Source organism: Artemia sp. Qi Xiang Cuo, chromosome 3 (genome assembly GCF_049724085.1).
Source record: "Artemia sp. Qi Xiang Cuo chromosome 3, ASM4972408v1, whole genome shotgun sequence".
Lineage (NCBI taxonomy): Eukaryota > Metazoa > Arthropoda > Branchiopoda > Anostraca > Artemiidae > Artemia > Artemia sp. Qi Xiang Cuo.
The window spans coordinates 71,794,678-71,818,455 of record NC_142796.1 but is presented as its reverse complement, the minus strand read 5'-3'; the positions used below and the strand labels follow the sequence as shown (position 1 = coordinate 71,818,455).

Below are 23,778 nucleotides of genomic sequence, written 5' to 3'. Positions count from 1 at the left end.
ATGTTTCTGAGAATGAATCCTACTTGCATTGCATTTCTCTGAAATTTTAAACATTTCTACTAAATCCTTCGAGTACCTGGCAGAGTAACGAGCTTGTTTTCTATTATGAAAAGAAAAAAAAATCAAAGAAGCAGTGATTGCTTACCTTATTTATACAATGAAAAACACGAATTGCTAACTAGTGGTCGCAAAGCTCCTCTGTGTTTGAAATACTTTTTTTTTTAATTTTATTAGGTGATATTCTGATAATTTTGAAGCTTATAATTTTGTTTTGAGCGTTTTTGCAACTTTATTTAGTTATTTTTTATACTCCTTGATTTTGAGGGAAATAAATAAATTCGATAACGCAAAAAGGCTACAAAAAATGAATATATTAACAAAAGGAAACTTAATACTAAATCTTGAAACCAGAATGAATTGCAGTTACTCCAAATGTCAAGTTTTCATATGTCACACATCTAAAACCGGCATTTTCTATCATGTATTTGAAATCTTCCTGTAACAAAAAAAAACAAAACATTTACTTACAAATTCCATTCAATTGTGTATCTTCAGCACACGTTGCATGTTAATAGTACTACTCTATTTACTTTATCGTGATACAATTGTATTCTAATTTTGTCAATTTGGCAAAATTTGGCACTTTGCTAAACTGGTTTTGTACTAAAATTACCAGAAAATTTTTACTATTATTTCATAGTTATGTATATTTTAAATCAATTTTATAATGTTATTTGGACTACTTTATTATGACGAACTAACCAGACCTTTTTATATTACAGTATAATTTTACTAGAAGATGACACACTGAGCATGGGAATATGTTTGGACTATAATAGTGGGGAGACAATGACCCCTACAAAATTTATTCAAAGAAAGCCTATGTCCACCCAAAAAAATTGGGGGGGGGATGTACCAGGGCGGATTTATTCACTGTTTTTTCCAGTCTTTCCTGCATATTCCCAAATGTACATTTCTAAATTGATTTCAGCAGCAAGTTTTATGGATCCATTGAGGACCCTAAACAGGTGAAGGTTACTAGGTTCCGTATTTTCTTACAAAACAAAATTCAATAACCGCAGCTAATTGAATATAACACCAATTAATTTACCATCGTCAAAATCTTGGGCGTTCGAATACACGATCTCGAGTCCCATAGCCCCCAAATGAGAACACAAGTACTGGCCCCCTGTATATAGGCCTAATTTGATATCTACTGTAAATAGATTTATTCTGAAAAAGCTAGATATCTTTCAAAAGGAAATTTTATAATAATAATAAAAAAAAGGTTGTCATAAATCTAACCTTGTCAACGATTATATCAGCAAAAAAAAACTAACACCCAAAGATTTGGTTTAAATCTATCCAGGCTATACGTTCTAAAAACACAGCCATATTTCCCTTGAAGTTAGTCAAAGCACAAGCCCCCCCCCCCCACATACACACACACACAAAGAAAAAATGGGTCTAGGTATCTCCAATTTTCCTCGGGTCCTTTGGATAAAGGTTTAGGGGGGGGGGGGGGAATCCCCTCCCAGGTGAGCAGGCATGCATACAGTAGACAAATATGTATAATTATATGAGGCCTGACATTAGAATTTGGCATGAATTTTATTGCAGAAGTTTAACTGGAGTAAGTTTAGTTAAAGAATGTTAAGAAGTTGTCGACAGAGACGCAGTTGTAATCAACATAGAGTGCGTTTTTTATTGGTCATTTGATTCCAATACCAGCATTCGGAAGTTTGGAAGAATAGGAACACAAGCCTATAAAGTAATATTGTGAAATTGGAAGCCTCAGTCGTCACAGTGGTCAAGAGTGGTCCTGAACCTGGGTGCTTTGAAAGACTGAGGAAGATTTGTCAAATGTTTTCCAAAAGATTTGCCTGACGATGGTCTTAGTTTACTGACCTTGTATCACAGAGTGAAAGGAATGTGGTTCGATTCCTAGGATCATTAGGAAAGAATAGTTACGATGACAAAGACTGATGATGGGTAGGTAACAGGTTGCAACAAATTGTGCTTTTTAGCCAATGATCTTAGTCCAAACAAACAGCGGGTCGTCTCCAAGGAAGAGGTAATAATAAAAAACTCAAAGAGAACTGAAAATACATTAGAGGGGATGAAGAGTGAAGCTTTAAAATAAGTTTGGAGGTCAGTGAGCAGTTGTGATGGCCTCAGGTGGTTTCGTGCTGCAGTGAATTGTTAGTAGTAATAATAGTAATTAAACAAACACTGACGCATTCAGGATCAACTTCATGCCTTGAGAGTGGCATATGACACACGTAACAGTGTTTATTTTTTACGAATAATCGTGTATTTTACGTGAAAATACACTTGTACGGAAATTAGATTCGAATGTCCACTTGAAAAAAATATCAGGAGCCAACCTTGTTCAGAAACCCCCCCCCCCCTCCCCCAAAAAAATGTCTTCCATCTTTCCTATATGCAAAATGGTCACAAATAGCCTTAGATTCTCAAAACTGACACTAAGTCCATTGGTAGGTTCCAAGATTATAGCCACTGACGTGACCCATTTAGGGTCAAAATCTTCCCTCTTGAAACCACGGCCTCTTCCCAAAAGTCGTCTGCCATGTTCTATTGTCGGAGAGATTTGTCATCCAAAATGCATTGTGAGCCAAATAAGTAGGCTAGATTAGTGTTCATTTCGGGCAGTATTTTCAGTAGGTTCATAGGAATATATTTCTTGGTAAAAAAAAGCTAGTTATGTTTCTTTTTTCTGATGTTTTCTCAAAGTTGAAAAAAGTTTGAAAGAATAGGAAGATAAGTCTGCGAACCAAGATTAGAATATTAGTAGCAACAATGATGTCACTTGTCCTGTATGGTTCTGATACGTGGGCGCTCCAAAAGACGGAGGAGGATTTGTTAGCTGTTCTCCAGAGGAATTGTCTTCAGATTGTTTTGGGTACCCGTTTGACTGACCGCATTTCAAACAGAAAGCTTCACGAAAAAAATAGTGGTTCTATCCCGCTTTCTAGGGCTATAATGATAGATAAGTTGAGAGTGCTGGGATTCGTTCTAAGGATAAAGGATGATAGATTACCGAAGATCGTCCTTTTTGGCCAACCAGCAGGGCCAAACAAAAAGCAGGTTTTCCCCAAATAAGGCGGGAGGAAGGAGGAGATTAGAAGGAAGGATTTAATGGAAGTTGAAATCTCTTGGGAGTGTAAAGAGGGAGGGTTTGAATAGATTTGGAAACAGGATGAGCGTTCGTAGCTTTTGGCCTCAGGCGGCTTGGTGGCGCAGTAAGTTGTTCGTAGTAGTAGTACTAAAACTTGAATATCCAGATAGGAGAATTTTACTTCTTCCCGTGATCTATTGGGCAGAGCAGTTTTTTTTCATATCAATGAGGTAAAGGCTCACAAGAAGCTACTTACTTGATTAGGAAATTGCCGTATACTTTCGACAAGATATTGATAGGACTTCCAGTCACCAGCAACAACTTGTCCTACAGGTGGTATCACTTGAAAAGAATAGTTGTCATACACCCACTTCAAAGCAGGATTGGTGACATGAGAAAATTCAATACATAAGAATCTGCCTCCTGGTCTTAAAACACGATATGCTTCGTCCAAGGCCTAAAACGTTAGATACAATAATTAACACAATTAAATGTATATCCAGCATTTTTCATCCTATTCAAACTAAATGACAAGAAGACAATGCAAACTAACTATGGCGATCTGGGACATTGTCTGATCATAAAAGTGAGAATTGAAAAGCAAGTCAAACTCTGTGAAAAACTAGTTAAGCTGGATTTTACCTTAAATTACCTTGAATTGCAATTTGGAGCGAGTTGAGGATTACCATCCTTGTTATCCTCCGTAATGGCTTCTATAAGATTGATTTTATTATCCGGTCGCTCATTATTTCCTCGCCGAGAATTCAGCTACCTCCCAGTTGAACAGGAGCTCTCGATGCATCCACACTTTGTCAATCTTACACTTACGTGTGCGAGTTGATTTACCAGATACCGTATCTTCTAGAAGAAGAGATTCGCCTGGGTAAGGGATCCAACGCGCCTGGTAAGACGTCTTTCTACTAAGAAGATGTGTTCCTAGTGGTAAGACGCCAGCAGGCCTGGCATTTCCAACACGCCTGAGGAAAAGAGCCGACACCATATAAACCTGTGGTATCTCTCTGTTGAGCCATGACTGATAACAGATTGCCTTTAATTTTTGCTCCCAGTGAAATATTCGTCTACATTGGTGCTACTTATTTCTATTGTTCCGTTATTTTTTTTTACTGATTGTCATGTCATACGCAGGAAAAACAGATAATAAACAGAAAATATTCAAAAACAATGTATATTTCGATGGGGAACAAATATGCGAAAAGTTAAGGACTTCAAAGCCCTTTTTTAAATGTTTTAAATTTTATGTCTGATCTTTGGTAGGAAACGGATGCCAGATGAGACAGGTGTAATGAAGTAAGGATTGCTAAAAAACAACAAATAACCCCAACACTAGTCACTGAAATGCTCAGTTCTTAAGTTGAGAAAAGGACTTTAGAAAAAGCTAGTAAACATTATCAGTCTAAGTTTCTATCTAGAAACCTAAGAGCTTTGTCGAATCTGGTACTCAGTTTGAAGTCTGTGCAGTCAGTCGTAGTGGTTGTAAGGAGAGACATCGATATAATCTTTCGGAATGGGGTTCGGCTAATCCTGAATAGAATTTTCCTTAAACTTAATCTTTAATATCTTTGAATTTCTCTTTCACTTTCTCTAAAATGTTAGAACAAAAGTCTATCGACCATCCAGGTCCATTGAAAAGCTCAGACTTGGAAATATCAAATACAGCATTTCATTTCGTTTAGAAGACCATACAAATCAGAACAAAGAAAAACGATAACTTAAAAATATACATAAACAACAAACAGAGATATAATATAATATACCACTAACCTAACTATTATCAGAACACTCCCATAACTTTTGCCCAATAGACCACAAAACGCATGAGGCAGGGTCAAAGATTATGTATAAATTATTAGAGTGAAAACTGGCGCTACTGTCTGTCAAAAAAAAACATTAACGCCACCTAGCGTTTGGCGACACTTGGATTTTTTCAGGGTAATAATAAGAATAGTTAATTTAATTTGTGCAGTTGTTAAACTTTAGTATAGTAATAACTGTACGACCTCAATTCCTGACAGAAAAATGATTACAAAGCTTGAAAAATGCCAAGCTTCGCCAAACGCTAAATGGCGTTGATTGATTTTGATGTAAGCAGTTACTCACGCAGAGAGCCACGATTGATCTTATTAAGCATTGGCAATGGAAAACAAAATCCATAAAAATAAAGTAGCGCTGAACTACGTGGCAATTTTTTCAAAACGTGAGCAATCAGTGTACCTGACTTTAAAATCACATAAGACTAAAAATCACATGATCAGAAGCAACAGACAGCCAATGAATATCGATACAATGTGTTCAGAAAAGTAAGTTTTTAACCTCATATGAGCAGTGGCAGAGCCAATTAGGTTCTTTCTGACAAGTGAATAAAATACTTTTAAAAAGGAAAGGTTATTGCTACGTAATCTAAGAGGCCGGTTAAGGGATATCTCAGAGTACCGTTGGCCAAAAAACACATACAGCACAGAGCCTCCTTCAAACCATCATAATCATTACTGGTCTCTTATCTGGCCTGGGCTTAAAGCCAGTAATATCTGAATGCAATAATATACAGCAAAATATGAGCGCATACAGGTTCTATCCTAAGGAGGGGAGGAGATCATAGCTTTTTTCTGAGAATTGGTATTTTTAGGAAACAATTTTAAAAAATAGAGAGTAGGAGAGCTTTTAAGCAATTTCAGAAGGGGGTGAAAAACCAGCCCCATTCCTTGTATAGGTATACTACAAAACCAACAATTACTTTATTGTAAAAAGACTTAGACTAGAAATTATGCCTACTTTTTCAATATGAACAACATTTCGTATTCCAAAAGCAATAGAGTAGGCATCGAATAAGTCTTCAGCAAAAGGCAAATTTTCTGCATCCCCTTGTTTCCATGATATGTTATTCAAGTATCCAAGTAGTTTGGCTCTTCTGCGGCCTAAAAATATTAATAATACTCAGATGGACAGAATTATATGCAACATGAGATATCTGAAAGAAATAATGATAAATGATTGTTTCGAAATATTGCTAGTGTAATCAGGGACGTACCCAGAAATTTGGTCAAGGGGGCGGGACAAGACCACAAAAAGGTGTATATACTTATAAACTTACCATAAACTTAAAACTTGTTGTATGTTGTAAGTTGTTTGAGCCTAGACTTACGTTCTTTTACCATAAATTTACAGCCTAAAGTTTAGAAAGAAAAGGGTTTCACTGGAAATCTCGGATTATAATCTTTTCAACTGTTCAGGATGTTTCTTTACTTTGGCAAAGGCAGTAATAGGCTCTAACTTTCGTTGGAATGATAAGGAGGGGACAAAACACTGTCATTAGTAACCAAAGCAGACTTGCAACTCTTTCACATACTTTCCTCAAACTTAATGTTAAAAGTTTTGATACCGGTTGGAAAAGTTTTACAGAACAGTTTTTAAACTGCTTGGAAGAGAGTGGTCACCCATTCAACTTGGAAATAAATAAAAGTTCAAATAGGGGTAAATTCTTTTCTTAGACAGTGAAAAAAAACAATCAAAAAAATATCTAGTATATTTTTTTATTGTTATTTTTTCTACTGTCTTATAAAAGGATTTATCACTATTCGAACTCGTATTTATCGTCATGCAAAGGCAGTGTGGTCTTCAATATTACCTACAACTTGAAAAAAGAATATTCATATAAACTTCCTAACCTAAAACCTCATGAATTCATCAAGAGTTTTGTGAAATAATTCATAAGGCTTTCTATAGGACACATATCCAGAGGACTCATTTTTATGAAGACAATTACTTTTGAGCATACCAAACATATTTAGAAATGTCTGAAGTTGGCTGGTTGCTGCTTTTTATTTAAAATTCTATGAGCTCATTCCAACTGCTGTCAATGATATTGAAGATATTGACACTCTTAAGACACCCTTAATAAATACAAAGGATTAGGGTTTCTCACAGAGTGATGACAAAATGCAATTCCAGCCATTATATGGAAAATATACGATTATAAGAATTGTTCGACTGTAAAAATATGTTAAGGGGATGTGGTACATTAAAGATTTGCCCTATCTCGTCCATTTTAAACGTTTTAGTTTGTGTGGTCAAATTATTTAGAATGCAGCCTTGATATAACTTGTAGAACTTAGATAATAGATATAAATAAACGAAAGAAAACTAAAAGCTGACACCAAATTTCCCAGATATCTTAGAAAAACCATTTAATTTCTTTCAATTTGGGCCTGATAGAGAGATAATCAGTTTTGATGAGACTTATATCATCAGAAAGTATGAACTCTGTTCTTTCTATTAAAAAGACCAGAATTGTCTAATTTAAGTACAGGAAAGGTCAGTCCCAAAAAATATTTTAGTCTACCAGCTCGAAAATAATGAAATTCAGTTCAAAGGAATTATCATTTGACTGATCTTGCCGCTTTGGGAATTGCTGTGCTGTCACCCGCCTTGATTGACAGACTAGCCGAGAAAAGGTAACTACATTTCAGTGTCTTATAGAAGCAGTTAGGCCATAGTTAGGCTTCGTATAAGGGGCCTATACGTTTTTTTTTACTATTTTTATTTTTTGGTTAGTATTAAGTCAACTTTGGGGTCAATCTATAAAGTCAGCCGGATGACGAAGGTCATCCGGTACATATAAGTTTATAGTCGTAACTTTCGGGGTTCCCGACAGGCCAAAAAAGGCTGTTGAATAAGGATCCAGAGCCTTAATTATTTCAAGGGAAGATATTTTGAAGCATTTTTCTTAGCCTCTTCTCCTTCCAGAAGGTACTGAATTTTGATGATCTGTAAAAATCTTTGCGGTACAAAAATGAAAACTAATGAAATAGATGTTCTGCTCAAGTGAGACACAAGCAAAATCGTTCTTTGCTCAATACCAATTTCTAAGGTTTGAAAGTTCTACAAATTTTTCCTTGGAAAAAAAAACATGACATGGCTTTAAATTCTGCTGAAATAACAGGAGTTACATTTTCAGAAACTATAGCCAATAAAAAAATATATTGAAAACTTAAACTACAAGCAAAACGTTGACTTATCAGAGTTTTGTTGGGTATGAAGTCTTCTAAGCTCCCCCTTCCCAACCAAGATCTGAGAGAGGCATTATACCTCTGCCCCATAGCGAACTACGCCCCTGGTTTCCTTCAAAATTAACATCCATTTGACACGTTTATATATTTATGGTGTCCCAGCTAGTACCCCACTATTTTTCAAACGTAATTAAAAATCTTAGAACGATTGTCACCGGTAAACTCAAAGAAAAAACGCGGTTTAGAATTTGACTTTCAAAGAAAACTCCAAGTTTTTATGTAATTATAATTTCCAAATAATTCCCCGCTCCCCTACCGAAAGAAACTACTTTAAATTCGACTTTCAATGATATTTCGTAGTTGTTTGCATTCGTAAAATGCAAACCCTGATCTTTATTATGCTGACAATATCCAATACTGCTCTTTTAATGAGATTGTTGTATGTTTGCCCTGTATCTTTATGGGAGGGCCTTAAGCTCCTGCTTAATTTTATGTGTAAACAAAGAAATTTTCTGTCTATTAAAAGCTCTATTTTGAATATGATATGTATACAGCAACGAATGTCTCTTCTAAAGAGAAATGTCACAATTAGTGTCTTAGTTTCGTTAGAATATAAAAGACAGAGTTTTTTTTCTGATGTAGAGGCTATGTTTCATAACATCATCTAAATATTTCCTATATTCTCTAATGCACTGAATATCTTGTGGCTTCAAATTTTTTCAAGTTTTTGAGTTTTTGAATGCTAAAAGTATCAGACAGTCAGAAAAAAGAATCTATGAATAGATGAGCCTGTATGTTTCGTATAAACGATCCAAAATCACACTTAATTGCAATTTATTATTATTGGAGTAACTAAAATATTTGATTCTACTTAAACCTTTAACACTAACTTTGAAAATATAAAAAGAACTTTTGTATTACCAGAACATTAATGATGCTGATCGAATTTTGTGTGTGAATTGTAAAAATATTCCTATGGTTTTGAAATTAGTTTAAATTGAGTAGCTTTCTAGTTCACTTTTATGCAGAATTTGAAGTTATTAAAAATTTACTGGAAAATACTGGAATTTACTGGAAATTTACTGAATATTTTTTAATTTACTGAATTTTATGTCACTTGAAAGTTTTTGATGTTTTGCCAGTTTTTTTGGATGTTAAAAAGGTCAAGGAGTCAGTCAAATTTATCTTTGAATGGTTTAAGCAATATATTGCTTAAAAAAGATCAAAAGTAAATTGAAAAAGTTTTTTTTTATTGAATGCAATAACTAAAATATTTGATACTAATCAGACTTTCGTATCAACCTTGAAAACGTAAAAAGAAGTTTTCCCATATTAAAAGAGTAATCTTACTGACTGAACTTTTGTGTATGAATTCTAAGATTGTTTGGGAAATCAGTTTAGACTGAGGAGGTTTTCTAATTCACTTTTTGCATTCACTTTTTAAATTCTAACAGACTACCTCAGAAAAAAATCATGCGAAAACCATAATCCCTAGGAAAAATATGATTACATTCTTAAATTCAGCGTAAAAATTGAATTAGAAAACGTCCTCAGTTTAAAGTGATTTTCCAAACAATCTAAAAATTCTGAAAAATCACCTTCATAAAGCTGAACACATGATTTCTTTGAAATCAAGTTATGCTGTTTAAAAGCCGAATTGGAGGTTTGGCAGTTTTGCATAACTGATTTCAGATTAGTGTGGGACCAAACTTAGGTACTATGGAACCCAGGGCACAAAATGTAACTTTACCCAAAAGTGCAGTAGATGCTTGTCACAGTATTTTTTTCACCAATGTCCATGTACTATTAAAGACTTTAGGTGCATCCCTGATATCTAAATATTGCCACAGCTGAAGGGAGTTTTTCTACCTTGAGAACATTGGGAAAATGGTTTAAAATTTTATGGCAAAAACATGGCTGAACGAAGTTGCGAATCTAAATATTCACAGAGATTTTCTTATGCCAAAGATGAAATTATGGATATTCTTCCAAAATAAACCAAGCGCATTAGTTTTAGTTTTGTGAAATGAAATCATCTAAACTTCAGGTGATGTGGTAGGTTATTACTCGATTTTCAGGCTCTCTTGTCGGTGAATTTGTCAAAGGACAAAGCTTCAATTAGCGACCTCTCCAGGGGGCTTAGTTATCGTGATCAATAAAGAATTTTGGGGTACATAAGTAAGAAAAGTTGACATTTGCTAATGAATGTGTAAAAGCACGTTTGTTTTTACGAATGCATCACATCTTGACGGAGGCAAACAACTTTTTGTTTTTTGTGTTTTTCCTGAGAGTGGCTCTCAGGAAAAACACCAAGATTTATATTTTCCATACAGGGACTAAATCCTCTGGTGTATGGTATGCTGACTTTGATCATGCAGTTTTCATCAAGATCACCCAGCTTCTTTTAGGAAGATTTTACTTTTCTTAAACTATGTAAATATTCTCACATTAGTAACTTCAAACTTAATAGACATTACACACTTTGAGCTTACATTAAAAGCAGATTATCTTTATACATGTATTCTTATTTAACTTACTGTTAGATGCAAATACTTATTTTGAATCTCGTCATTCCAAAGTGCTGTTATAATTGTTTACTTGTCTTAGCATTGAATTTTAGCCATTTGACATGAGGATCCTACATAGGACCTATTTTGAGTTACCTTTTACTAGATTTGATACACCTTAATACTGAGCCTCCAAAATAACAGGTATATAAAGGTCCAGTCCTTGTGTGTGTGAGTGCCTGGGGTTAAAATTGAAAGAAAGCAAGATTAGTATGGCACTATCATTCAGTTTTTCCAGGGTGGAGCTTGAGCCAATCTGATTGGGGGAGGGGTGCCTTCCCTGTTTGCAGGAATGCTGATAACTATAGGCTACTCTTTGTTATGCCTATTGTGGAGTTCGTAGGTATGAAGTTATGGTTTTGTTTGTTGTCTTTTGACCTGATAAACTAGTTAATTGTGTAATCAATTTACTTAGCTGCATTTAATAACTATAGTATTTATAATCAACTTAGTCATATTTGTTTGCATAAGGGCACCATTAGTTTCAAAGAGGGTTCCAACTCATATTTTGGTTTTCTGTATAACTTACTAAAAGTTAAAAAAAACCGCCCTCCCCATGTAAATATTGGAAGTCACCAATGCCAAGAAAATCTTACTTCCTTTGTCCCAGAGTATAGACAATTGTCCAGGAGCCTATAGAACCATTATTCATAAGCCCAATTCAACAGAAATTTAAAGAACTTTGTTTTGAGTTAATTTAATTTCAATCATTGGCTTCATCCTTGCTAATAAACATATTTGTGTTTTCTTTTATCTTTTCCTGTCTTTTGCTTTGTTTGCATAGGATTAGACTACATTTTTTATGTAAATTATACAGCCCCTTAAGGCTGGTAGAGTTCTGTCTAGTGAGTCTTTTTCGATATTTTATAATAAATTAGCTCTCCATTTTCATTGTTGTTTTGATTCTTTTCCTTTCCTATATTTCTTTTTTATCATTTATTCAAAAATCCTTTAAATATTGACATCTTTCTGCATTCACTCTTATTGATAACACCACACAATATCATTTTAATTTCGATGTCTTCAAAACTAGTTAAATTCATAACATAAAATAGTTATTTTTGTTGATTATAACTCATCTTAACCTTAAATATACTTTTAATGATTGTGCTGACTTTTGGATGATTATATTTGAAAGTATGTCATAGTACCAAGTCCACCCCCAATGAATTGTTTCAAACTACCAAAATGTCTTACTTCAGACTTCAGTCTTTATCAAGCACTGATGCATTAAACAAATATTAGTAGTAGAACATACAACATATTCAAATATTAGAACATAAGAAAATATCAGAACATATTAGTAGAGAAGCGTTTTTTCTTGTCCTTCTCCCACATGTAAGTGTCCATTTGTTTTCAACAGTTTAAAAAAATATAAATTCCTTGATTTTGTACAATTTTTTTCCTTTAAGTTGCTTGCCACTTCAAGCCTTACAAAATACAATCCACATATTTTTACAACCATGCCTATCATTTTAATTTATGAACAAGCTCAAATTAATCCAAGTAGGAATAAACAATAAATAGCTTACCAACTTTAAGCATGTTATCATTAATGTCACAAACTACAGCATGTGGTTCATTTGAATCTTCCCATGATATATCATCATTGTCATCAATAGAATCAGAATAAACTTCTTGGGGTGGGCTTTTTTGCACTTTGAGATAATCTAAAAATCGAAAGCTAATATCACCAGTCCCACCTGCAACATCAAGGAGTTTAGTTCTGCTAGTTGGCCCCATTTTTCTAATAAAGTAGTCTTTCCACATCCTATGGATTCCACCACTCATCAAGTCATTCATGAGGTCATATTTTTCAGCAACATTTTCGAATACTTTCAGAACTGTGAAAAAGAGAAAATATGGCATTAAAAGTACATATTAAAAATTAGCAAAAAAGAGCACAGATCCCATGGGGCCTGGGATGATACCTGTCAGATTTGTGGTGTTTTTCTAAATGACATATCATAGAAAAGTAAGGAAAACTGCACCAAAATTGTGAATGGCCTTCCTTAGACAGACAGATTTTATAATTACATTTTTAGTATGGCTTTAAGAAAGTGCAAATAAAGTAAAAATAGAAAAACAAAAGTAAAGAATTTCTGATTTTTTGGGCCTTTTCCCATTACACCTTATATCTTACATATATTTTGCCTATTGTTTATGTTCAATCAAAATTGTGTCTCCGTGTAATGTCACTGTCCCTTCAAAAAGCTTCCTGTGTTCAAATTTGATTAAAGTGTCAATAGACACTTACCAATATGGCTGTATACGAGGCAGTAGCACGGCAATATACCTAGTGCGGATGTACCATTTGATAGTTGAGTGGCTGGACAGCCCAAACAGTTTTATCGATTTACTTTTGGCAGACTATAGGAAAGCATTCAACCTTATAGAGCACCTCATTGCCCTGACAAATCTAAAAGAGATGGGAGCTGGAAAAAACTCGCTGCTATTAGTGAGAGATTTTCTGCGAGGGCAAGGACAATCGGTATATCCTATATAACCTATATAAGGGCAGCTATATAAACTAGCTGCCCTTTTATTCCTTGCAGTCATCAATAAAATCCTTGCAGAATTTGAGGAGCGTTTCAAGTTCGTTGACGACTTGTCTTCACTTCTCAAATACATAGTAGAAAACGCAGTAGCAAAACAGCAGTTCGAACCAATACTTTTTTCGGACTTCGTTAACCAGTGTAAATCTAATAGCCTGCAACTGAACGAGCAGAAATCGAAAGTTCTACGCTTCAACCCGCTCAAACGAAATATTAAAATACCAGATGTTCCCTTTCCAACTGTTTCGTCTGCAACAATACTAGGCATGACTTTTACAAGCGATTGCTCGTTTAAACTGCACATAGACAATATCGTGCACAAAGGACACTACTCAATCCAAAGTCTAACGAGTATGCGAAGGCTGGGTTTCTCAGATCGTCAGCTCTTACTGGCTTACACAACATACATCACGCCAATCCTTGAATATTGTTGTCCTGTCTGGGGTCCCCAAGCACATAACACTGCCTACATATCAGAGGAACCAGAAGATGTTTGAAAACGTGCTACTAAAATAATTCTTGGACCCAGGTATGAGAGTTATGAGCATGCCCTTGTGGTTATGAGCTTGCCCAGTTTGTTCGCCCGAAGACACGATTTGATAATGAGATTCGGGAAATCACTCATGTCAAACAAGAAACATTGCTCAATTCTTCCTCCAACTACACCAACCCCCAAACTCACCAGGCATCAGAACAGACTACAACCCGTCAAGTGCTGAACAAACAGATTTGCAAATTCCTTCTTACCATATTTTGTTAGTGTATTAAATAAGTGATTTTTTTTTCTTAAATGACTGTAAAAATAGCACAACTTTAGCATTCAGTTTTGTTTGCTACAAAAGCTATTTGATTAAACGAATACAAATTAAAACCATACACAAGGACTCATTTACCCCTCCCTAAGCCTAAAAAATATTGCAATTTTCCCTGATTTACTTTATTTTTATACAATAAGTCTGTTTTTGTTTTACTGTACCTTAAGATCAAAAAGACTTTCTATTTTTTATATATTCAGTTGGGCTGTATGAACACAATTAGCAATGGCAAGGGGAGAGCAGTAGCTCTTCTTTTAACTGAAATTAATTACTTGTGATTTTTTGTTTGTCAAACTGAGAAATACATAGATGGCACTCAATATCATAAATATTTGAAATGTAAGTATACTTAAGAAATATACCAAAATATTGAAAATAAACAAAAATGTAGACGGCAAACCATTAATTAAAGTGGAAATAGCAAAGGAAATCCATATCCTCCCTAAACCTAAAAAATATTGCAATTTTCCCTGATTTACTTTATTTTTAGTCATTATCATAAATATTTGAAATGTGAGTATACTTAAGAAGAAAAGAAAAGAGGAGGAGACGAATTGAAGAAAGACAAATTGAAATTGAAATGATCCAAATATATTCTTAATTGCTATTTCCCTAGTAGGGATAGCTCTGTGCCACAGTTTGTTGATGAAAACACAAGGGGCTCTGCCCTTTGGGGTCCCTGACGCCTGTACACTCACTTTGTTGTGCATTTTTTGGCCTTCGGCTTGCTTTGACTGTTAATGTGCTTGCTGCAAACTCTCTCAAATTCCTGCATATTGCAACTACCAATTGCTTGAAAGTGCTTATCAAACCTTTTTATACCCTGCTTTGAAATTTATTGCTGTGCCTGCTTTTGACTTATATTGCTTGCTTAATTTATTATTGACTGAGGGTCCCCCTCTGCTTGTAGCCTATTTATTTGACAATTTATTTCCTTTTTGTGATTTAATTTTGTAGTTTAACTTGTTTTAGCCCTTCGGGGTTATATTTTTGATGACTGACAGGATGGTTAGTAGTCCTGTCACCTCTGACCCCAATAACTCTAGTGTAAGGATTTTGGCTTTAGGTGTTGAAGGTCCAAATGAGACCAGTAGGCCTAGGTTGTTGACATTGGGCTGTAGAACAGTTATTGCCAAAAAAACTGTTTCAACATCTGTAAAATCATGAGTGCAGGGGCCATTATGGCTCAATGCTAGGAAGACTTGGACCAGATGGCTCTATTATCATAATAGCTGTGAACTAGTCAGTAGCTGTTGCTATACTTTCTATCTCAGACATAGCAGTAAATGGATGTAAAGTAAAGTTTGTGCTTAGTCCAAGCTCTAACCCTGCTCTAATCAGAAACAGAAAAGGCATTGTATTTATCCCATCTGAGGAGGTCACCCATCTGAATGATTTTGTCAAGGAGGTCCAAGTTAATGAAAGAATACAACAAGTGACATTGGCCTTTAAAAATCCAAGCCCATCAATTATCCCTTTGGTTTGCACCTTTAATCAGGATGTTTAGTTCCCTCTGAAAATCTCTGTTTGGGGTGCAGAGTACACAGTTAAGCAGTTTATCCCCTGGGCAATTCAGTGTTTCAATTGCCAAGGTTTTGGCCAGATGGCCTCAAATTGCCTCAGAGGCGGAAGATGTCTACTTTGTAGTGGACAACACACCCTTGATGAATACCCCCAATCTAAAACAATAAAGGAAGAACAGGTACTCAAGTGCCCTAACTCCAATGGTAACCATGCTGATAATGCCAAGGAGTGTCCAGTATTCATAGAGAAGAAATTAATTGTAAGTTACTCTTTCACCAACAATATACCCATGGGGACTGCTGTAGAAGTTTTGAAGAATGGATTTCCTAAAGGAAAAGATCACAACCCCTTAGTACACAAATAATTTTTCCCTCCACTTACTTTTAATCAACATCCAATTGAGAACCTCGAATTTAGGTCTATAGGCATGTTTAAAGGTATTACAAAGGATATGTCTGATCTAGCTCAGGCTATTTTATCAATTTGTGAAGTTTTTTCTAGGTTGGCACTAAAATATTTTCAAAATGCAATCTGTAGTCTAAAAAATCCAGTGGAAAACTTAAATAAGAGAGGTTCATTCCTTCCCACAATGTCAGCAGATACCAGCAGCCCTGACCTAAATAGCCTAAATAAGTCAGTTGAAAACCTAATAAGGAGCCTAAATAAGGCAGTTGAAAACCTAAATATAGAAGGTTCATTCCTTCCCACAGTGTCAGCAGGTACTAGCAGTCCTGGCAAAGCAGAAAGGAAACGTAAAGGAAAGGAGTCTGTACCTAGCCCAGAAGGTGCTACAATACAACCTCGGGCCAGACCTAGGTTGGCCCCTTCTCAGACAATTCACTAGTTATCTCTCCATTGTTTTGCCTTGGGCTTGGCATGGTTGACTAAGCACAAACTTATTAAGTAATTTGGTTAAGACTACTGGTTTGGTTCATTCCCTAAATTCATTTTTTTTTCCTCATGTTTCCTTTTTTTAGAATTGCCCTTATTTGTTTAAAATTTGATCTAGGTGACAGGTTACAGGTTAAATGTCCTATTTATTATAATTGATTTCTATAAAATTTGTATTTGATGTTTGATAAGGTATTTGCATCATTTTGGTTCCTGTTTATAATTGATGGCAGGTGCTGATGGGGATTAACCCCTAAAATAAGCCAGATAAATGGTAGATGGCTCCATATTATTTTAATCTTGATGGCCATGATGCCCCTCTCATAGTTTTTTATTTTAGAGTTATCCTTTTTCAATTTTATTTGTTTCATTATCATTATCTATCTTTTCATATTTTATCTGATTAAATTTCTATATATGGAGGTATGTAATAGGTTATAATGTAAAAATATATTATTTATTAAATTGTGTTGTATAGGTATTTTAATTGCTGTATGACAAAGCATAGTTGCATTATTTTGATTTCTGTTTTTCAATGCAGGCAGTTGCTGCAGGTGAATTACTCCCAACCAATAGCAAGATAAGTAATACATGGTCAGGTTCAGTGAATATTGACCAAAGTGACACCCAAGCAAGCTAGTGATTACAGGAGGCACAGAACAATTGAGTGATACAAACGCATATGACCTATTGGCAAATGTGTCAAACCCCAAACAACAAACAACAACAATATACTTAAGAAATATACCAAAACATTGAAAATAAACAAAAATGTAGAGGACAAACCATTAATTAAAGTGGAAATAGCAAAGAAAATCCATATAAGTAAATTTCTGCATATTATGAAGTAAAAATGTTGGTATTATAATGTGTTCTTCAGAAGAGGTCACAGACAAGTCATACCCAGCTGCATCTTGTCCCTCCTTCTAATCAGGCCAGATATAGCCCTAGACCATAAAAAAGTCCAGGGGTTGATTCTGTTGGTTTGCCATTAAATTTTGTGTTTATTTCTTATATGCAGTTGGTTCATAATGCCAAATAAAGCCTGTTTGAAAGAAAAATTAATAAAATCAACACATTTGTATATAGCCTAGGGTTACATCTGGACTCAACAACTGAGATACAATTATGATAGGCCATGACTATTATATTTAGAAATAGTACTAAATAGAGAATCTAATAGTATTTTCCTTGGTGACACTGGGGAGTTACAGCTCTTCTGAAGGAAACATATTAGTAAAAAAAAGTAGTACCATCTACCTTACCTTAATTTACACTTTGGAGCTAATAAAGTTCCATCTTGATCTGTGAATTGCTCCATACATGATGATGAGAATGATTAAACATCAAATGCATGCTCTGGTACTTCCAGGGTGTTCCTTAAGTTGTCAGGCTAACAGTGCACCCTCCTCCCTGATGGTCCCACATATAGTCTTAAATAACATATTTCTTTGGTGTTTATTATCTCATGGTCTGTAATGTCTTCTTTGTTAAAACAGGTTTGCTGTGTTCTTAATCTGAGAAAAACAATTTGTCTAAGTAATTTTAATGGAATATCTGAATAAAACAGATTTTTTTTTTCATCATTAGAAAATCTAGATAACAAGGGAAGAAAACATGATGGTGCTATTAAGAGAAACATGCTGCATATTATAAAGTAAGAATTTCATTGTTTTCTTTTAGTTTTGTATATACCCTAGGGCTATATCTAGGACTATCAGGACTTGGTATATTGTCAGAGTAATGACTATTATATTGAAAAAAAAGCATAAAAGAAGGAATCTAATCATAGTACTTTTATTAACATGGTTAATTCAGAAGAGCCAGAACTCTCTAGTGTTACTTTAATTTGCAGCTTGCAGCAATCTAAGGATTCTTCCTTGTGGAGCTCCAGAGTTTGTGTTTGAAGTTGTTTGAAATGAAGTTTAATGACCAGATGCAGTTGGATTATAAGTTTCCCAGTTGAGTTTATACTACCTCAAGGACCCCTCAGCATCCAGCCTTCCTTTGAAAATGTCAACAGATTCCAAAGTAGCTGTATCTTCAGATAGATTATTCCAGGTGCTGACAATTCTTGAGGAAAAGAATTGAGCATGGAGTTGTGGACTCTTGATAGGGTAGAATGGCTTTATAAGTTTCAGCTGATGACCTCTGGTTCTTGAATTAGGACCAACAATTGGAAATAATGCTGGGATTGTTTGCCTTCATTAATCTTTTCCTTCTATTTCTTATGTGATTTCTGCCTTTGCTATACTATACCTTTACCACTTAACTATTTTCTAATACTACATGAAAATCTCATATAGGATTTCAAGCTACCTTATTTGGTAGGCTAGTATAGTCATTAATTACTGTCATCAATGCAGCATTTAAGCTCTAGAAACGCAGAAAGGGTAGATATAGTAGCTTGAAAACACATTCCTGAGGTATATTTTAGGCCCTGGATTCATTCCTGAAAGTTTTATCCACCTACCTTACTACTTTCTTAGATAACAAGAAGCCCCTTGACTAGAATTTAACCATACTGTAAATGGTTGTTGATAAGAAATAAGGCCACTGTACTATTGTTGATCAAAGGCTGCTCAGAAGTAACATCTTAATAAAATAAAACTAGTACCATGAGATTTCTTATTTTATGCTCTTTTCAAATATTGTATTTATTTTTCTGACAGTACACCCCTCCCCTGACAGTGTAATATATAGTTGTAATAATACATTTTTCATTGTTTTTCATTTTGTGGTGTGTTGTGTAATGAGTAGCCTTGCTCTAGCCTTGGCTTGACAAAATCAAGTTTTGACTAAGCAATTTCAATTGAATTGTTGAAAAGAGTATTATTTGAAATTTGGATAATAATGGAAGGATACATGAAGTGTTTTTGAACATTCCAGGATTACTTATCCAACAAGCCTGATTACTTATCCTTAGTGTTTTACAAGATGTAAATGGTGTGAGAGGTCAGTGGGACTACTACCTGAAATAGTCTTAATTAGTCAATGGATAAGTTACACCTGCTAACCCTGGAAAATGCAAGACAAGTGAGAATAAGTGCCATCATATATAAACAACATTCAATCTTTTCAAAAACAAAAAAAATGTGGAATTATATGTAGAGAACAAAAAGGATAGTAATTGTGAAATACAGAACACCATCAGGCACTTCTAAACAAGCTATGTCTGCAGAATAATACAGTGGCATACTCAAAAATAGTTATGGAGAGGGCTGACCAAGGGTCCCTGGGCCAACCAACAGAATTTTTTTTAATTCCTTAGAAGAACTGATATTTAAAAGAAAAATTTTAAGCTTTTCAGCAGATTTTTTCTTGAGGGGGGGGGCTATATCCCCCTTTAGCACCCCCTGTGGATGTTCAACTGGTGGAGTACATGTGCTTGATGTTTTTATTGGCCTAGGCCCATTTGCCTATAGTATTTCAGTTGACAAAATTATATCCAGGGAAGTTAATATTAAGCAGGTAAGTCAGATAAAGCATGCTTGAATGTACTCAGCATTATCATATTAACATAAACATCCTGTATACTATAAAGTGAGAATTTCTTTGTTTTCTTTAAGTTTTGTACAAATCCTAGGGCTATATGTGACCATTGCAGGTGGCTGAGTGCATTATCAGAAATGCAGGTAAATTTGCAGGTGGCACAATACTGGGTAAAGTTCTACAAAATCATATTATTGAGTTAGGACAAAAGTGAATACACCATTCAATGCCTTTTTTTATGCTGATTACAAATATAATAATCATTTATATTGGAAATGAATTTCAGTCCTCCCCCTATATATGCCAATTCAGGGTTAGGTTAGGTATAGCCTATATAGGGGGGGGGGGGCTGAAGTTCATTTCAGATAGAAATGCTTATTATATTTATAATCAGCATAAAAAAAGGCATCAAATAGTGTATTCACTTTATTCCTAACTCAATAATATGATTTCATAGAACTTTACCCAATACTGTAGCTAGAATGGAAGTGAAAACATCATTTGATGCCTTTTATATGCTATTTCATAATTCAATAATTGCTTCTGTTGCAAGTTGCATCTTGAACCCTTAAAGAGGTCCCCAAAGGTATTTTATATGAATTATTAAAGAGCATAAAAAAAAGCATCAAAGGATATTTTCATTTTCATCCTAGCTGAATTATATTGTCTACTGCAAATTTACCTTGAACTTGTTTACACCCCCCCCCCCCGAATGTGCAAAGATATACCATGAATTGTTGATGGCAAAGGTTTGAATTACAAAATTCAGTACTATTTTGGTCAACAGCATTTGAAAAACTTGAAATGGCAGGAAAATGGTTTGAATTGAGTTGCCTTATAAATGAGGTTTGAATTGTTATAAATAAGTATTTTTGGAAAATATTACTCTTGAACAACTTAATTATAAACTAGTTGCATGTTTTTAACAACTTTTCAATAAGTTAACTAGTGTTGATAGCTTCTTTGTGTGGTTACAGAAATGAAATACCTTTGGGGCCCCTCTAAAGGCTCAAGATGTAATTCGCAACAGAAGCAATTATTGTATTCTGAAAGAGCATAAAAAAAGGCATCAAATGACATTTTCACTATCATTCTAGCTAAAGTATTGTGCCACCTAAAAATTTACCAAAACACAAATGCCATAAGCCAGGCCTACTTGAAAAGAACATAAAATAAGGAATCTAATGGTAGGCCTGCTACTTCTCTCCAATTAAGATGTTAGCTTCTGAGGAGTTCCTAATCTAGAATGGTACCAAGATAAACATTAAAAGTAGGGTAAGACACCCAGTAGTCAGCCACCTGCCTATTCTTGGACAGAATGTAACTAACAGGGAACCTACCTCTAGGCTAATGTGCTTAGAAAGTTTTTAGAAGGCAGGTGTCTAGTGTAATAGGCAGGTGTCTAGAGGTAGGTTCCCTGTTAGTTACATTCTGTCCGAGAATAGGCAGGTGGCCGACTACTGGGTGTCTTACCCTATTGCAAACCAGCAGAAAGAACGAATTTTTCGTTCTTTCAACGAATAACCAGTAAGGTCAAACCTTTAGAAGCTTTCTCTTCCTCTGATACTTCATCAAATCCAAAATGAGTTTTCTGATTTGAAACATTCGATCTTGTAGAAAAAGAACATTGAAGACTGCTGATAATTCTGGGAACAGTAAGCACGTTTTTCGTCATCATAGTTTTTGCCTTTAGTTTGCCTTATCGCAAATACTTCGAGTAAAAAATCAAATCCTTAAAACAGATGCGTAGCAAAGACGTTGCATAGCAACGTCTTTGTTTATTCGTTTTTTTTCCTGGAATGTTGATACAACTACAACAATGTCTGTAGAACCAAAAAGTAACTTGCAGAATTCGCATGGTAAATATATCTATTTTCCAGTTGACGTGTATGTGTCATTATACATGACTCTGGGAAGTTTCAAACAACCAGGAGTTTAGTAATCCTTAAACTAGTTTCTTGTTTGATGTATACACTTTCCTTCTACCATGTCTGCCATCAGGGGCGGCTCTTGGGGTAAGAAGTCGCGTAGGGCGTCAAGTGATAGGTGGCGCCTTGGGCAAAGGGTATCCTCTGTAGCAAAGGGTGTCAGAGGCGCACTCTGTGTCGGAGGGAGAGACTGCCGCTGGATGCCATGTGACGTAATCAAGACGAAAAACTATAAGATAATTGCAGGGGCTCCCAGATCGATTTATATCACTTAAAGAATTATGATTTTTTAGGCATGAAATTGCCTCAACTTGGACAATCCCTCTTGTTGCAACGCACGTCAGTTGCCAAGGATTTTATGGCACTAATTTCAAATTTCTCAAGGAGAGTCGTGTTCACGTAGGGCAAGAAACTGTAATGATAAATCGAATGAAGCACTTGGATAATGCCGAGGACTGAATTTACATTAAGTCCCTCTTATCGTGTATTGGTTCTGGTTTGAACCCCGTTGTAAATCGCAAAAGCTCACACAAAATTAATAGATATTATATCCCAGACACAAAATTGATCGGTGACCACATTACACTCAAGTGGAAAGGGGAAGACTAATGCAGATAAATCTTCTTGTAAATCTGGTTTTTATTGTAATTGGACTGGAAGAAAATAATTCATTCACACAAGATATGTTATAAAATATTCAATAATATTGCAAAGAGTACCTTACTATATGGTTTGATGAAGACTCGTTAAATATAAAATAATTACGGGAGTGCAAAGAGACCACAGTGTAACTGTTTAGTTATGGTTTCTCTGGAAGTGCGAGGGAATACGCTGCGGTAGTGTGACGTCACAAAATCCGCCTCTACCCAAACAAATCTCTAACCTATAATTCCATTTAATATTTATCAACTTAAATGGGTTTTGACGATTAATCTAACAGTTAAATATGTCTCATACCTTTATATACGCGTTTAGACAATGATAAATAGACACATTGTGCAGATTATTTCCTTTCTGAACGAAATATACTGTACGCAGTTTACGATGTGTCAAAAAATATGCCAATGTTAAAAATGATGAGTTTAGAAGCGACTTAAACCGCTTTTGCTTTTGAAAAGAAGCATTTTAGTTTGAGGGAATGTGATGGAGTGCGTAAGATAAATGGAAGGCAAATGCATTTTCATTTATGTATGGTGAGATCTAAAACCACAAAATATTACAGCAGCTGCAGCATACAAAATGTTATTCTATAATATTAGACTGCACTCCTGATGTCAGCTACACAGGGTAAAAGACACTGGTGGTAAGGTTCGTCAAGATTGCAGCGGAGATGGATGTGTTCATTAGAGAACATTTTTTAGGCTTTGTTCATATTGCCAATTCTTCTGGTGAAGGCCTCATAGAAGTATTACTAAAAGAATTGCAAACACGAGGCATTCCTTTAAATAACCTGAGAGGCCAAGGATATGATAATGGCTCCGCAATGAAAGGAAAGCATGTTGGAGTCCAGAAGAGGATCTGTGATTTAAATCTTCGTGCGTTTTACGTACCATGTGGAAACCACTCACTGAACCTTGTAATTAACGATGCTGCTCTCTCTAGCAATGCTGCAGTAGACTGTTTCATCACAATTCAAGAAATCTTCATTTTTTTTAAGTTCTACACACAGATAGAATATTTTACTTAATAATGTTTCAAATCTTACATTAAAGCCACTCTGTAACACACAGTGGAAGATTAGAATTGAGGCTTTGCTGCCTTGAGGTACCATATTGAAGAAGTATATGATACCTCATATGAAGCTTCACAAGACCAGAAACTCGATGCATTTAGTAAAAACACC

General features: G+C 35.0%; 2 protein-coding genes across 3 annotated transcripts in view; one reads left to right on the top strand and one right to left on the bottom strand.

Moving 5' to 3' along the window:
- Positions 1 to 340: 340 nt before the first annotated feature.
- Positions 341 to 21,703, bottom strand: LOC148954492 (2-methoxy-6-polyprenyl-1,4-benzoquinol methylase, mitochondrial-like). The gene is made up of 5 exons (XM_089087120.1): positions 21,547 to 21,703; positions 12,263 to 12,574; positions 5,930 to 6,072; positions 3,396 to 3,596; positions 341 to 496 (listed from the first exon to the last, which is right to left on the bottom strand). Exons 1-5 carry the CDS (start codon positions 21,683 to 21,685, stop codon positions 395 to 397), a joined length of 897 nt encoding a protein of 298 aa, XP_088943246.1. The 5' UTR covers positions 21,686 to 21,703; the 3' UTR covers positions 341 to 394.
- An 86-nt stretch (positions 21,704 to 21,789) lies between these two features.
- LOC148954491 (intraflagellar transport protein 38-like) overlaps positions 21,790 to 23,778 on the top strand; it is a 34,099-nt gene continuing 32,110 nt past the window's right edge. For both annotated transcript variants that reach the window (XM_089087119.1, XM_089087118.1), the window contains exon 1: positions 21,790 to 21,866. In XM_089087119.1, the coding sequence (XP_088943245.1) occupies positions 21,827 to 21,866 (40 nt within the window). In that variant the 5' untranslated portion in view covers positions 21,790 to 21,826. The remainder of the gene's footprint in view (positions 21,867 to 23,778) is intronic.